The sequence below is a fragment of the Dama dama genome, chromosome 16 (assembly GCF_033118175.1).
Source record: "Dama dama isolate Ldn47 chromosome 16, ASM3311817v1, whole genome shotgun sequence".
NCBI classification, from domain to species: Eukaryota; Metazoa; Chordata; class Mammalia; order Artiodactyla; family Cervidae; genus Dama; species Dama dama.
The window spans coordinates 34061761-34078370 of record NC_083696.1 but is presented as its reverse complement, the minus strand read 5'-3'; the positions used below and the strand labels follow the sequence as shown (position 1 = coordinate 34078370).

The following is a 16610-nucleotide window of genomic DNA, read 5'->3' as shown; positions in this document are numbered from 1 at the left end:
CATCCACCTCATTACCACTGACTCAAATTTGTTTCTTTTTATGACTGAGTAATACTCCATTGTATGTATGTACCACAACTTTCTATCCATTTATCTGTCTATGGACATCTAGGTTGTATCCATGTCCTGGCTATTGTAAATACTGTTGCAATGAACATTGGGGTACATGTGTCTTATACAACTGTGGTTTTCTCAGGGTGTATGCCCAGTAGTGGGATTACTGGGTCATATGGTAGATCTATTCCTAGTTTTTAAAGGAATCTCCACATTGTTCTCCATAATGGCTGTATCAGTTTACATTCCCACCAACAGCACATCCTCTCCAGCATTTACTGTTTGTAGATCTTATGATGATGGCCATTCTGACTGGTGCAAGGTGATGCCTCACAGTAGTTTCGATTTGCAATTCTCTAGTAATTAGCAATGTGGAACATCTTTTCACGTGTTTATTGGCCATCTGTATGTCTTCTTTAGAGAATTGTCCATTTAGGTGTCCTGCCCATTTTTTGACTGGGCTGTTTTTCTGATATTGAGCTGTATGAGCTGCTTAAATATCTTTGGAGACTAATCCTTTGATTACCATTCTTAAAAATTCTCAAAGCAGCTTTAGACAGGAGGCAGCCCAGACAATATTCTTCTGTAGAAACATAAAATTTATTGCAACAAATTATATAAAATGCTTCCATATACCTAGGGAAGAATCCTAACCAAAAAGGATTTTCATAATTTCCTTTAGTTATTTCTATACTACCTTGATAGATATGCTTACTTTTGTCCTTCCGCTCATGTGGCCACCACCAGTTCAAAATGAAAATACACACTGGAATGAGTCTCTAAGGATACACATTTCCTATAAATGTAGGTTTCCTACTCTGGTCTTGCTCTTGACAACCTTCAGAAATTTCCAACAGGCTAGAAAGGTTGAAAAGTGAAAACTACTATACACGTTCTCAAGAATCAAAATTTCAACATACCTAAAAGTAAGTTATTTAATGATTTGAAATCAACTCAGCATCTACAAAACATTCAGCAGCCTTCTCATTTTCTCAGCATCATCTGAAGTAAGGTGTTTCACATCAGTGGATTATACAGCTAAGTTCACGCCTGTGTGAAAACCAAAACTGCTTTCCATTCTACCAAATACAATTTAACTTTCTGACAATGCTGAGTTAGTTACTGGTACAGTTATCAGCTGCTGTCCTACAATACAGAAATACTATTCCAGACTCTCAAACTGTCTTATATTTGCTTTGTATCTTCCAGTGCATTCTTATCTTAACAGCATACCCTCTTCCCCCTAAATTTGCTATTTTTAATCTGAGGAGGAAGAGGCAAATAAATAATCAAGAATTAGAAGGCAACATAAAGTAGAATGCTATATTAAATGAAAAAATCTAAGATTTAATACAGTATCAACTTTCATGACACCAATCTCATCTGTTCAGGGTCTACGTCATTTATTCCCTGTTCCTGATTTGTTCAGGGGAAGAGACACAAGCACGGTGGGGCAGGGCGGAGACAAAGCATTACCACATTAGGGAAGAATGTTTATGAGACATGTTACACCCGAATTCAAATCTTATTTTTGCCACTTACTAGTTGTATGACCTGTAAGATGTCACCTGTCTCTGAGCCTCAGTTTTCTATCAGTAAAATGGAGAGTATAATTATTCTGCAGGACTAATAGGACAATTAAGTGATGAATGTAAAATATCTGGGCATAGTATACTCAGGCAAACAAATATTTCTAACCTAATTGTGTGAGGATAAACTCTGAACTATAAGCACTTTAAAATATTGAGTTAATATGCTTTTATGATGAAACAGTCATCCCTTACCAATATCCCACAATCCAAATTTACCTTTGACTAGCCAGTCTCTACTCATATTAAATATCCTTATGAAAAAAACAGAAAAATCTTGCAAGCTCAAAAAAAACCCAAAAACTAAAGATTAAAACACTTTAATTTCATTTCCTGCAGAACCACATATTAATAGCATTTAACAAAAATTTTCTAAATAGTTGGGTGAGTAACACACTGCATTCAAACATTTGCTATTTCAGTATTTTTAAGTCACAGGTCCTTTGAGAGTCTCTACTTTTTAATCAGTTTTTTATTCAGTACTGCTTATATCTCTCAAAAAAAAAAAAAAAATGTAAAAAATACATTTAAGGTTACTCAAACCTCAGGCATTATTCTCCAAATGCCTGAGGTTTGAGTAACCTTAAAGTACCCTCATTAAAAAACAGTGTATAAATCTTACATTAAGATGTTAGGCATAAGATGAACCACAGAAACATAAGCAGCTATATGAGAAAGGGGCACAGTTTTTAAGAGTTTTTAAGTTTTTAACAGTTTTTAAGAGTTTTTAAGAGTTTCTGTGACCTAAACTTTACAAATAACTACAAATTAAATGTTGCACTTTCACATGCTAGCAAACTAAGCTTTCTTCTACTACAAAAAAATAAGACTCAATTTCCTGGCAAACAAAAAGATACGAAAGGAAAGAAGCCAATTCAAGTGAAGTATATAAACTCTGAGTTAGGTACTTTTACATATTATCTCAAGAAATCTTTCAAATAATCTAGTAAAGCAGGTATTTCATCACATGTTAAGAATATGGCCAGTGAGGCTCAGAGGCGTAAAGCCGTTATCTTTCAGCTTCCAAGGTTAATGCTCTCTCCAAGATGCAGACCACAATATTCGTAATGACAACACCCTTTCCCTTTCTTCAAAAATATTAATATTATGCATTAAGCTGGTGAAAAAATAATTGTGGCTTTCCATCAAACTTTGCCACTTGATACTGGAATACATTCTAAATGTGGTTATGTTATACATCATTTAAATGTGCATTTCTTGCTTTGTTTTTTGCTAGCCACATTACTTGCTGTGTACTTTATTTTAAACTATGGAAATGATGTTTTAGACAAAAAGCAAATCCGAGCAACTTTATGAGTTCAAAATGAACTGCAAAGCAGCAGAGACAACTCACAACAACAATGCATTTGGCCCAGGAACTGCTAACGAATGTACAGTGTGCAGTGGTGGTTCAAGAAGATGACAGCCTTGAAGATGAGGACTGGAGTGGCCAGCCATCAGTTGGTCTCAGTTGACTACAACCAATTGACAGCAATCATCAAAGCTGGTCCTCTAACAACTACATGAGAAACTGCCGAAGAACTCAACTTCAACCATTCCATGGTCTTGTCTTGGGCATTTGAAGCAAATTGGAAAGGTGAAAAATCTTAGTAAGTGGGTGCCTCATGAGTTGACAGAAAATCAAAAAAATCGTCGTTTTGAAGTGTCATCATCTTTTATTGTATGCAGCAATGAAGAGCAATTTCTCAATCAAATTGTGACATGTGACAAAAAGTGGATTTTATACGACAACCAGCAATGACCAGCTCAGAGCTTGGACCAAGAAGAAGCTCCAAAGCACTTCCAAAGCCAAACTTGCATCAAAACAAGGTCATGGTCACTGTTTGGTGGTCTGTTGCCGGTCTGATCCACTACAGTTTTCTGAACCCCAGCGAAACCAATACATCTGAGAAGTATGCATGCTCAGCAAATTAATGAGATGCACTGAAAACTGCAATGCCTGCAGCCAGCACTGATCAACAGAAAGGACCCAATTCTTCTCCACGACAAAGCCTGACAGCCTACTGCACAATCAATGCTTCAAAAGTTGAACAAATTGGGCTGTAAAGTTTTGCTTCACTAGACATATTTACCTGACCTCTTGCTAACTGACTGCCACTTCTTCAAGTACCGACAATTTTTTGCAGGCAAAATGCTTCCACAACCAGCAGGAGGCAGAAAATGCTTTTCAAAAGTTCATCAAATCCTAAAGCACAGATTTTTACATTATAGGAATAAACAAACTTACTTCTCATTGGCAAAAATGTGTTGATTGTAATGTTTCCAATTTTGACTAATAAAGATGTGCTTGAACCTAATTATGATTTAAAATTAACGGTCCAAAACCACAATTACATTTGTACCAACCTAATAAATACAAGCAAGAGTTTCAGAAAAACATCTATTTCTGCTTTATTGACTATGCCAAAGTCTTTGACTGTGTAGATCACAATAAACTGTGGAAAATTCTGAAAGAGATGGGAATACCAGACCACCTGACCTTGCCTCTTGAGAAACCTGTATGCAGGTCAGGAAGCAACAGTTAGAACTGGACATGGAACAACAGACTGGTTCCAAATAGGAAAAGGAGTACGTCAAGGCTGTATATTGTCACCCTGTTATTTAACGTATATGCAGAATACATCATGAGAAGTGCTGGGCTGGAGGAAGTACAAGCTGGAATCAAGATTGCCGGGAGAAATATCAATAACCTCAGATATGCAGATGACACCACCCTTATGGCAGAAAGTGAAGAGGAACTAAAAAGCCTCCTGATCAAGGTGAAAGAGGAGAGTGAAAAAGTTGGCTTAAAGTTCAATGTTCAGAAAACTAAGATCATGGCATCTGGTCCCATCACTTCATGGCAAATAGATGGGGAAACAGTGGAAACAGTGGCTGACTATTTTTTGGGTCCCAAAATTACTGCAGGTGGTGATTGCAGCCATGAAATTAAAAGACACTTACTCCTTGGAAGGAAAGTTATGACCAACCAAGACAGCATATTAAAAGACAGAGACATTACTTAGTCAACAAAGGTCTGTCTAGTCAAGACTATGGTTTTTCTAGTAGTCATGTACGGATGTGAGAGTTGGACTATGAAAGAAAGCTGAGTGCTGAAGAACTGATGCTTTTAAACTGTGGTGTTGGAGAAGACTCTTGAGTCCCTTGAACTGCAAGCAACCAGTCCATCCTAACGGAGATTGGTCCTGGGTGTTCATTGGAAGGACTGATGCTGAAGCTGAAACTCCAGTACTTTGGTCACCTGATGCTAAGAGCTGACTCATTTGAAAAGACCCTGATGCTAGGAAAGATTGAGGGCAGGAGGAGGAGGGGACAACAGAGGATGAGATGGCTGGATGGCATCACTGACTCGATGGGCATGAGTTTGAGTAAACTCCGGGAGTTGGTGATGGACAGGGAGGCCTGGCGTGCTGTGATTCATGGGGTCGCAAAGAGTCGGACATGATTGATCGACTGAACTGAACTGAATAAATACAAATAATCAATAAATAACAGTCGAATGAATTAGCTCTTCATATGCCAATATAGAAAGACAATGAAGATACAAATAAAGAGTAAGGTTAAAGTGTGGGTAATGGTCCGTCTGCTTAACAGGAATAAGTAGAAAATTACATATGGGTAAATATATGAATATTTTTCTGAAAAGAATTAGATAGATACACACTTAAGAGTGGGTTTCCCTTTTTAAAAAATTTTTTTGAGTTATGTATTACGGTATAGCCAATTAACAATTCTGTGACTGTTTCAGATGAACATCAAAGGGACTCAGCCATACACATACATGTTTTATTTCACACTTTTCTCATTGGAAATTTCCTAAACAGAATGCATGATGTACTTCATTTTCTTTGCAGTTGGTATTTTTAAAACTAATAAAGCCATACTCTTTATAAAAACTGGAATCTTAAAGGCTCTAAAAAAAAAATCTAACAGAAGACCCCATACCAGTCTAGAAATCTACACATTAGCTGCTTAATAAATCAAGCAGTCTATGTAGTCATATCTACGGGACATCAAACTCACTCAGAACGGCATAAATTTACCTAGAATAAACCAGAGTTCATATCTTCTGATAATGAAAATTATTTGCAAAATAGATGCACATATATATATTTTTTGTTTATACCTATAACAAATGGAATCTGATATGCTAACTCAGTAAGTTTTGCATCAAGGAGATTTGGAGATAGCAACATTAGTCTCTTGAAAAACCTCCCAATTCTAATTTTAATGGGATTTTCTTTTTTTTTTTACAGTGGAAGTTGCTCAGATAGAGAAATAACTAAAATAACGCCATTGGGACTTCCCTGGTGATACAATGGCTAAGAATCCACTTGCCAATGCAGGCAACGTGTTGGAGTCCTGGTCCAGGAAGATTCCACATGCTGTGAAGCATCTAAGCCCGTGCATCACAACTAGAGCCCAAATGCTCTAACTAAGCGCATAAGCCTCAAACCTGTGCTCCCCGCTCTCTGCAACTGGAGAAAGCTCAAGTGCACCACTGAAGACCGAGCACAATCAAAAAATAAGATAAATAATTTTTAAAATAACTAATGCCATTGGACACTAAAGTAAGACTAAACGTCACATTTTTCTAAGCAAATCACACTGTTAAAATATTCCCAACTAAGCACAAAACACTGTAAAAAAAAAATCTTTAACACACTATTTGCTCATTCACTCTATAAATATTTGCATTACTCAATGTGTGCTAAGTACAATACTAGGCAGGTACCATGGGATTAAGAGGTAAGCAAAACCGTCCCTATCTTTGTAAATTCTTACAGTATGGGGAGGGGAGGATAAAGTCCACTTAATCACAAAGTGGTATCAGAGATTATAGTCACTGATCTAATTTAGAGTGGCAAGTCCAAGCAAACTTCAATGAACTAATACTTAAATAAACCTACAGGCTGAAAAGCCAACCAGAGAAAAGTCAAGGCGTCTTGAAGCAGTGATTAGGTGTGGACTCCAGAGTTATTCTGGAGTTATTCACTCCAGAGTTATTCACTATATAACAAGTGTATAAATTTAACCACTTTTCTAACCTGAGTCTTGGTTTCTTCATTTTTAAATAACAGGTAACAACAGTTCTTTCATCATAAAGTTGTGAAACTTTAAAAAGTATTAATGCAATATGCCTTAGTATAATAAGCCTGTAGTAAGTATCATGTTACTGCCATTAGCAGCATTGGCAAAAGCTCAAAAGGACAAAGAGCTACTGACAGTTGGAGGAAAAGACTTAAAAACAGCTGAAATGCAGTGAATGACCAGGGACAGGTAAGTAAGGAAACAAAGCAAGAAGACCTTATCAGCTATGCTCTCTAATTCTGAAGTCTCTAACCAAAGTGGCTACTGAACACTTGAAATGTGGCTAGTCCAAATTAAGATATGCTGTGCGTGTAAAATACACATCACATCTTGAACACCTAGTATGAAAAAGAAAAGTAACTTAATTTAAAAAATATCAATTACATGTTGAAATGATACTTAAGATATACTAGGTTAAAAATATATATATTACAATTACAAACCCAAAAGACAGAAACAACCCAAGTGACACTGAGAGCTGAACGGATAGACAAAATGGGATATATACATACCACAGTATACATATGCAATGGAGTATCCTTCAGCCTTAAAGAAGGAAATTCTGTCACATGCTGAAACATGGATGAAACTTGAGGACACTATGCTAAGTGAAATAAGGCAGTCACAAAAGGACCAATATTATGATTCCACTCTTCTGAGAAACCTAAGTAGTCAAATTCATAGAGACAAAAAGCAGAATGGTTCTTGTCTGGCAGGATGGGATAATGGGGAACTATTGTTTATAGGTACAGGGTTTTGGTTTAAGATGAAAAGAATTCTAGAGATGGATGGTGGTGATGGTTGCACAACAATATGAATGGATTTAAGGTCACTGAACTAACTGTACACTCAAAAATGGTTAGGATGGTAAATTTTATGTTCTAAGTATTCTAATAAAAAATTAATTTTTAAGTGGCTATGAGAAAAATTATATATGCAGTTTGCATTGTATCTCTACTGGTCATGCTGTTAAACTTAAGTCATGGCAAAATTTTCCAGTGAGAAAGGTTTTGAGGAACTGTGTGACAAGATCTCGATCTAGTAAGACCTAATGCCCTATAACAGGAGTCAGCAAATTTCTGGTAAAGGGATAGACAGTAAATATTTTCAGCTCCATGGGCTGTTCTGAAAGTACAGACAATATAGAGGTGAATGGGAATGGTGAATTTGGCTCACTCTAGTTGGCTGACACCAGCCTTAAGACGTTCACCATAAGCAACAGCTCCTACCAGCTCAGTCTTAATTTTCATAAATCGTATAAGCCAGTTTCATAGTCACAGCCTAAAATCTTCCATAGGGAGAGGTATTTACTACCATGGAAATCAGCAAACACTACAAATTAGTGCTGTTTTCCCCCAAAGAACTAGCTGATAAACATCTACTAGCACACCACTTAGCTTAGGTAAAGAATTAACTTCTCTCCTACGCATTTAAAAGTATATTGGCTGGAAAAACAGACAAGTCATTCAAACTTTCTGTTTTTTTTTTTTTGTCGGCAAAGAGTCGGACACAACTGAGTGAACTGAACTGATTCAAATCTTTCTGGGTCCTATGGTTAAAATGAAGCTTTTCAGTTAAGAAAGGTTGTTCTAAAAAAAAAAAAAAGAAAGAAAGAAAGGCTCTTCTAGAAAAATTGTTTCAGTAACTACAAGCGAGAATGAACATCCTGTAGCAGTCAAGAGTGTTGCACTGAAGGGAGAGCAGTTTCAGATGAAGCCGTGAGAGGAGGGCAGACAACAATGAGATTATGTACAGCCAGCTGTCCAAACCCACAAACGCAGACGGAGACTTTGGGACTTGAGCATCCACAGATTTTGGAATCCACAGTGGGTCCTGGAACCAATCCCTGGCGACACCGAGGGGCAACTGTACTGCACTCAGTAGACAGTAAGTAACTGGTGGTGGGTCAGTCACGAAGTCGTGTCTGACTCTTACAGCCCCATGGACTGTAGCCCCCCAAGCTCCTCTGTTCATGGGATTTTCCAGGCAAGAATACTAGAGTGAGTTGCCCTTTCCTTTCCAGCATATATTCCTGGCTCAGGGATCAAACTCGTGTCTCCCACTTTGCTGGCGGATTCTTTACAGCTGAGCCACCAGGGAAGCACATCTTCCCAAACCAGGGATCGAATGCAGGTCTCCCGCATTGCAGGCGGATTCTTTACCGTCTGAGCCACCAGCGAAGCTCAAGAACACTGGAGTGGGTAGCCTATCCATTCTCCAGGGGATCTCCCCAACCCAGGAATTGAACTGGAGTTTCCAGCATCGCAGGCCGATTCCTCACCAGCTGAGCTACCATGGAAGTCCTAAGTTATTGGTACTGATTATTAATTACTCATATCATGCATATGGTCTAGATTCAGTTATAAACAAATATTTTCTTAGTCCACACTATGTGCTAGGCTTTGGTAACGCTACTGGGAACAACCACGGCTCTTCTCCAGCACACACACACAAATAAATTAATCAAATAATCACATGAATACAGGTTTTAAGTTGTAATAAACTATGACCAAAACCAGGATACTGTGAGAAAGTACAATGGGGAATTTCAACCTACTCTGGAAAACCAGGGATACTTCTTTGAGAAAGTGACCTTGCACTGCGTGGGAAGGGCCACCAAGAGAGGCAATCTGGGTAATAGCAAGAACAAATGGCACAGAACTCGTCAGGCAGGGAAACAAAGAGATTAACAGGCCAAGGAACGAAAAAGTCAGTAAGGCAAGAGGCAAGTGACCAAGGAGGAAAGATGGCATCAGACTGGAGAGGCAGGAAGCAACCTTATCACACAAGGCCTCATGACCCCATTATGTTAAGTCCAAGATCAATGGGGAGTTGTTAGTTTATGTAGAGGGTAACATGATCTGATTAATATTTTTCAGAGACTGCTCTAGGAGTTAATGGGGGTGCAGGGAGGGCTACCATAGTTTCTAGGTGAGAAATAATGGCAACTTAGTGAAGTCAATCCTCAACCTTAAAACTCCCTACATAATCTATTAAATGTCCCATTGCAGCAAAACCCACATCTTACAGATTCTGAAAAAGTACATTGTTTGTTTTTGAGAAAATCAGAGTGAAAAACAAAAATATCTCAGAAAATTATGAAAGTAGCGTTGACCTTATGATCCTCCTAGAAGGGCTATGGGGACCCCCAGACTATATTAAGAACTGCTGCTGAGTAATACAAAGTCAAGTAATCACAACAAAATGCTTCACAGCAGCAAAGTTATAAAGACAGACAGTAACAAGTGTTACAGACAATGGAAAGTAACTGGAATCCTCATGTATTGTTGGCAGGAATAAAAACTGGTACAACCACTTTGGAAAACAGTTTGGCAGTCCCAAGAGCAGGTCAATAGACAGCTATCACATGACCCAATAATTCAACTCAAAAGGCATATGTTCAAGAATATGTCCACAAAAAACTTGTGTAAGTATTCACTTTGGCATTATTCATAGTAGTCAAAAAGTAGAGACACTCCAAATGTCCATCAATTGATGAATGAATCAACTGGAGAAATAAAATGTGGCATACGCTGGAATAGTATTCAGCAGTAAAATACATGCTACAACACAGATAAATCTTGGAAACGTTGTGCTTCTTAAGAAACCAGCCACAAGTTTTCAAAATCTGGTGTGTATTTTACCCCTTCAGCACACTTCAAATCAGTCACATTTTAAGGGCTCAACAGTCAGACATGGCTTGAAGCACACCTGTGGACAGAAGTTCTAGATCTACACTATAAAGTCTTTGTTTTAAATGATGTTTGAGATAATGACCCTGAGTCAATGTAATTTCCCCTATCAAGGAAAAGTTCAATTCTATTCAGTACAATATATACATTATATCTAAGTACGTTATTCAGTACAATATATACATTATATCTAAATACATTAGTAACATGTACATTATGTTAATATCTTTCTAAAAGATTCAAGTGATGAAGACATTTCCCAAAACTAGAATACACTGCCTGATTACTTCAGATGACTGTATTTCAAAATCTTAAGACTATACTCTAGAGAACTATAAAAATCCCAAAACAACCTAGTTAGGAGCTAGTATATAGAAGTCCCGTCTTTTCTCTGCACTAATTTTAACCACAACATTCTTCTGGACTTCATCTTGCTTGCTGACACTTAGAAATCCTCAAACTGTTTCCAATAGCAAATAATGAATAAGTAAGAGAAAACATAATCTCATACACAGGGACTTTGTCATTACACATTTTAAAAAAAATCTATTAACTTATATCATGAAAACCCTTACTAATGAAACCACCTTAAGAAAGACATAGTAAAAGTTTATATTCCAACCACCTTTAGGTAGAAATTTAAACTTTACCCCATTGAGCACTCAATGAAAAAATAAATTTCACTTTAATTTCAAAAAGTATAAGCTTTATCATCAACCTTGAATGAGTTAAAATTGAATACGAACTGTATTAAAGTATCCTGTTTCTCCCTGTTACAAATAGAAACAGAGGGAAAAATAAGAAACTTAATAACCACCTTACAACTTGTTTATACCTTATCCAAGAAATTTAATATAATTTCATCCCATCGATTAGAACACATTCATATACATACTCCAGAATACTAGAGTGGGTAGCCTTTCCCTTCTCCAGCAGATCTTCCAGACCCAGGAATTAAACCAGGGTCTCCTGCAATGCAGGAGGGTTCTTTACCAATTGAGCTATCACAGAAGCCCTGATACTATTTCAGCACAGTATAGTAAAAGAATTTACATTACACAGAAAACAGATTTTCAACATGGGATGTGTCTAATAGAAAGCCTAAGCCTTCAATATTATTTTTTGTAGGTCTTCTGCTTATCCTTTTTACCTCTAAGATTACTAAGAACTTTCAGGACCAAATACTTCCCAATTTTTTACAGAACATTTTCAGTGAAATCTCAACGTCATTAAGTTTATTTTATTGACTAATTTTAATCTGTAGTAAACAGTTTAAATCTGTGAAACCCTTAGAGAAAAACTTAAAATTATAGATGACAGAACTTTTCTTGTGCTTCAAGAAGAATTTTTCAAACCATGTGAAAACTACTTTTCTTATTCTTGTACATTTTTCCAAATGTACTTACCCTAACAGAGCCCACAATTTGTCTTCAGGTTCTTGATGCAATGAATGATAAGCTTAAATTTTTATCACATTTTCTACTTCAAAAGAAAGTATTTATCAAAATAAAAATTCAATTACCATGAGAAGAAGTTGCTGCAGAAAGACTTTATCTGTTAAAATTTTACTTTGGTTACAGAGGAGTTTAACTAAAACTTCCATAGAATTTGAAATTCCAGTTTCACCATCATAAAAAGTCAAAAACTCCTCACAGATAATAGTATAATAAACTGATCTAAATGAATTTTTCTATTTACAAAATATTGACTTTCTAATCTTTTACAGTAAAATGCTTAAAGCAGCCAGAATAATGGAGACCTGAACTTGAAATCCTGGAAAGAACTACTATGGGCTTCAAAAGCTAACATGGCTATACATTCATTAGAGTAACAAAAATAAAAAAAGACTGATATTATCAAATGTTTGTAGGAATATGGAGCAACAGGAATTTCCATGCACTGTCAGTGGGATTGTAAAGTACAAGCACTTTAAAAAAAAAACACAGTTCCTTATGAAACTAAGCATCCAGCTTCCCTGTTAACACACACTCATTCCACTTCTAGGCATTAACAAGAGAGATAAAAGCATTCATCCAACAAAAAGATTTGTACAGAAGTGTTCAGAGCCAACAACTGCAAAGAGTCCAGGTGACTTTCAATATGAAAATGGATAATTACGGTGATATATTCATACAATGGAAGGCAAAAAGCAATAAGAAGGAAAGAATTACTGATGATACATAATAGCGAGTCTCAAAACCCTAAGCTGAATGAAAAAGCCTTACCGAATGGAGTGTATATTGTATGCCATTTATATCAAACTCTACAATAAGCAAAACGAGTCCATACAGAAAAACAGTGGTTGAATCGGGGAGAGTGACTGAACTGACTGGGAAAGAGCCAGAGGGAACTTTCCAGTTAATTATAAAGCTCTACAACTCCAGAAGGCTTCGGATTACACACGTGTATGTATTTGTGTAAACTCGGGGAATGGCAACCGACTGCATTTCACTCCAAGTCAAATTTACCTTCAAAAATTTTAAGTTGAAAACCTGAACTCAGGTTAATGATATGCAATGCACATTGCTGAAGTGCTTTTCAAGGGTTCAGTTCAGTCGCTCAGCTGTATTTGACTCTTTGCGATCCCATGGACTGCAGCACGCCTGGCCTCCCTGTCCATCACCAACTCCCAGAGTTTACTCAAACATGTCCATTGAGTCGGTGATGCCATCCAACCATCTCATCCTCTGTCGTCCCCTTCTATTCCCGCCCTCAATCTTTCCCAGCATCAGGGTCTTTTCCAATGAGTCAGCTCTTCGCATCAGGTGGCCAAAGTATTGGAGTTTCAGCTTCAGCATCAGTCCTTCCAATCAGGACTGATTTCCTTTAGGATGGACTGGTTGGATCTCCTTGCTGTCCAAGAGACTCTCAAGAGTCTTCTCCAACACCACAGTTCAAAAGCATAACATGTACTAATACTTGCAACTTGCTTTGAATTGCATCCAAAAAATAAAACTGACCAATAAATGATTAATTGTGTGATAAAGCAAATAAAGCAAGATGCTAACTGTAGGTGATAGACACATGAGAGTTCATTGCACAATTATTTCAACTTTCCTGTATGCTGGAAAATACTTTAAAAATTAAGGGAAAATTTTATAGGAAAATTGAGAGACCAAAAAAATAGGGATTCAAAAGGTGGTCAAAGTTTCTCACGATGCTACACATTCTTACTACTTGACAGAACACACCACCTTTCATAATCATATAAACAACGCAAGTGTTTATTGTTCCTTTAAGGGAAACTTACAGGTACGTTTCATTTTTGCTTCTTCATAAACTGTTCACACTGTCTTGATATCTGCTGATCAACTGTCTGAGATCAATTCAGTAATTACAGAAATATTCTGGGACGTATATTTAACAAAAACTAAAATGATTTGTTAAATTCCTCAAGATCACTAATTAACTGCAGTAACTGTATTCCTGAATAGATTTTAAGCGGTAAATTACTTTTAAATTTCCTCCATTAACTCCAGGTTCGTGCTCTTTCATCTGACTACAATTGCTAACATGTGAATAACGTAGCTATTCCTCTAAAATCAAACAAAAACCTCCCCAACGATTGGCATCTAAAGAATGACAAACACACTTTAAAAAAAAAAAAAAACCAGAAACAGCAAGTCGTCAGTGAAAGTCATCCACCTTTCTCCTTAAGCCTAGTTCTATTAAGATTTGGCTGAAAGCAATTTCTACGTCACAGCTCCTTTTCTTCTTTAAAGATTGGAAGGTGGGAAAGATTTCAGCGGTCAAAACGCAGAACTAAATGGACACGTGCTCCTCACCCCCAAAATCTACTTTAACCCCCAGGCTGGTAAAACAATGAGCACCCCCTCTTTTTTTTTTCCTTCAAGAGACAAAACCGCAGACCAGGCTAAAGTCAAACCCTCGCCCAGCCTCCACCCCGCCCGAGCCAGGCGGCGGGTCTCTTTCCTTTGTGCGGAGTCAGAGGGAGGCGGCTGGAGGCGGGGAGCTGGGGGAGGAGGCTGGGGTCGGCGGACGCCGGAGCAGGAGGAAGGCGCCGAGGAGAGCGGCATCAGCGCGTCCCACAAACAGGCCAAGAGGCCCCGCCACAAACCTCTGCGGTGTCGCCAGGAGCAAATCCACAAACCTGGGTGTGATCTAATTTGGGATCAGACCCAGGAGAAAGGCCGAGGGCACCTCCAGAGACGACCCCTTCCTCCCAAGCCCTTGCAAAACAGTCTCCTCCTGCCGCTGGCGAAGGTCCTGCCGCCATCCCCACCCCGCCCCAAGCCTAGCGCGGCCCTCACCTGCTGGACAGAGCTGTTCTCGGGCACTGCGAACTCCTCCTTCTCCTTCGGGGTCTTCACGGTGACTTTCATGATCTTGGGTTCCGTGGAGGCGCTGGCGGCGGGTGCGCCGGCACCTTCGGCCGCGGCGGCGTTGTCCTGGGAACTCGGAGGGCCGCCGCTTTCACCATTCTCGGCCATGGCGGCGGCGGTGACTCAGGCGCAAAGGAGGGAGCGGGTGAGCGAGCGGGAGCCAGGCAACGCCAGAGCCCGCCTGGCCGGGCAGCGGAGAATGTGAGGCACGCTGCCTCAGTGACAACTGGCTCAGGGCCGCCCTGGCGGGCGAGGAGCCGCGGAGCTTGGCGTGGGCTCCGGCGCAGGCCCGGGTCGGGCGCTCGGCAGCCGCCGTGTGTTCAGACGCCGATCAGTCGCAGCGACATCCGCAGCAGCCGCCGCCGCCGCCGCTTCCTCCTCCCCGCCCCTCCCCCTACGCCGCTCTGCCCGCGCCGCGCGGGGCACGCCGGGTAACGCGGCTGGCGACGTCGCCGAGTCATGCCTGGCCGGCGGCGTTTGCATCTCCGGGTGCTTTTCTTTCCCTCTCCCGCTCCATTGACCAAAGCGTAGGCGCGTCCAGAGTCAAGGACTAAAAACAGAGTGGGGTGGAAGAGGTCAGTTCATTCCTTCTTACCCCTTTCACCAAAATATAAATTTGGGGGTTCTGGGAGGCACCGTAAGGGCGCACGAGGATGACGTCACGGCTAGCGAAATTACTGGAAAGGGAGCTAGACCACTGGGCGCTGCGGCCGGAAATGCGCCTGCGCGATGGCAGGCCAGGTAGTTCTCCCCCACCCTCTCACCTCACTCCGGCGGTTACGGTGCGCATCTCCTAGGAGCCTGAGCTTGCTTCACGGTGTACCCCACTGGGAGGAGGGTCTGGAACAAATGCCCGCGAGGGTTTTTTGTAGTTGATATTGAAATGTGCTTAAATGTTGCGTACTTTAAAATTTTTAAACGTTTGCTTTTACTACACGGTGCGCTAGAATTGAAAGATAAGTTAATGGACGAAAAAAATCCTCATCATAAAGAAAGGAAAATGGAGGACGCCCCTGTCGCCACCCTGCTCTGTTCCGAGCGGTCAGTGCTCCGGGGCCAGAGCTTCCCACCCTGGTCAGTCAGGTTTGGTCAGGGGATCAGGCCTCCTATGTTGGCAGTGGCGCTGAAAGCCCTGCTAGCCCCCGGCTGAATTCTCTGTCAGTACTGTCCCGTAAGATGTTTGGGACAGCAACATAGTATCCAAGGCGTGCTCTCCCGGCTGAGACAGCACAATGTAGCCGAGGTGTTCATTTTATACTCTACCAAATTAACTTACTGCCCTGTTTCAGACTTGAGGTGACATCAAAGGTAGTCGTTCAAAAATTATTTTCAGTGTAATACATGTGTAAATAAGAAACAGGAAGTTAATTTTCCCCTAGAGAACATTAAATTTGAAATGACCTCATCACTTGCCTTTAAAGATGACTTGCAAGGAATGTACAACACTGGACATAAACTTTATAAACCAGTATTGCGCAAATGTAAACTTTGACACCACACCGTGACCCAGGTGTGGAAAGATACACTTTGTATTTCTGTTCTTAAATCGTCCAGCTCTGTTCTGGCTCTTTTAAGTACTCTTGCATGAAGTCCGCTTCTTAGCAGAGCCAGTCTGAAATCTGGGTCTAAGTTCTTAACGTGTAAATTGCTATAGCGACGTCATTTCATATCAGCGAAGTTTCTGGCAGCATTTTTCAACAACATGAAGAAATTACACAGAGCTTTCTGCTAAAGAATGGCTGTTTACATATGTTTAGATGTGAAGTAATCATTACTCCTCAAGGTAGAAAGTTCCACCGTTGGAAACCATTTATATCTAA

General features: G+C 39.7%; 1 protein-coding gene across 2 annotated transcripts in view; it reads right to left on the bottom strand.

Moving 5' to 3' along the window:
* The window catches only part of UBQLN1 (ubiquilin 1), a 53570-nt gene extending 38477 nt beyond the window's left edge, over positions 1-15093 (bottom strand). The window contains exon 1 of one of the 2 annotated variants that reach the window (XM_061163758.1): positions 14719-15093. In XM_061163758.1, the coding sequence (XP_061019741.1) occupies positions 14719-14898 (180 nt within the window). In that variant the 5' untranslated portion in view covers positions 14899-15093. The remainder of the gene's footprint in view (positions 1-14718) is intronic. The other variant, XM_061163757.1, reaches the window with a different exon arrangement.
* Positions 15094-16610: the final 1517 nt, after the last annotated feature.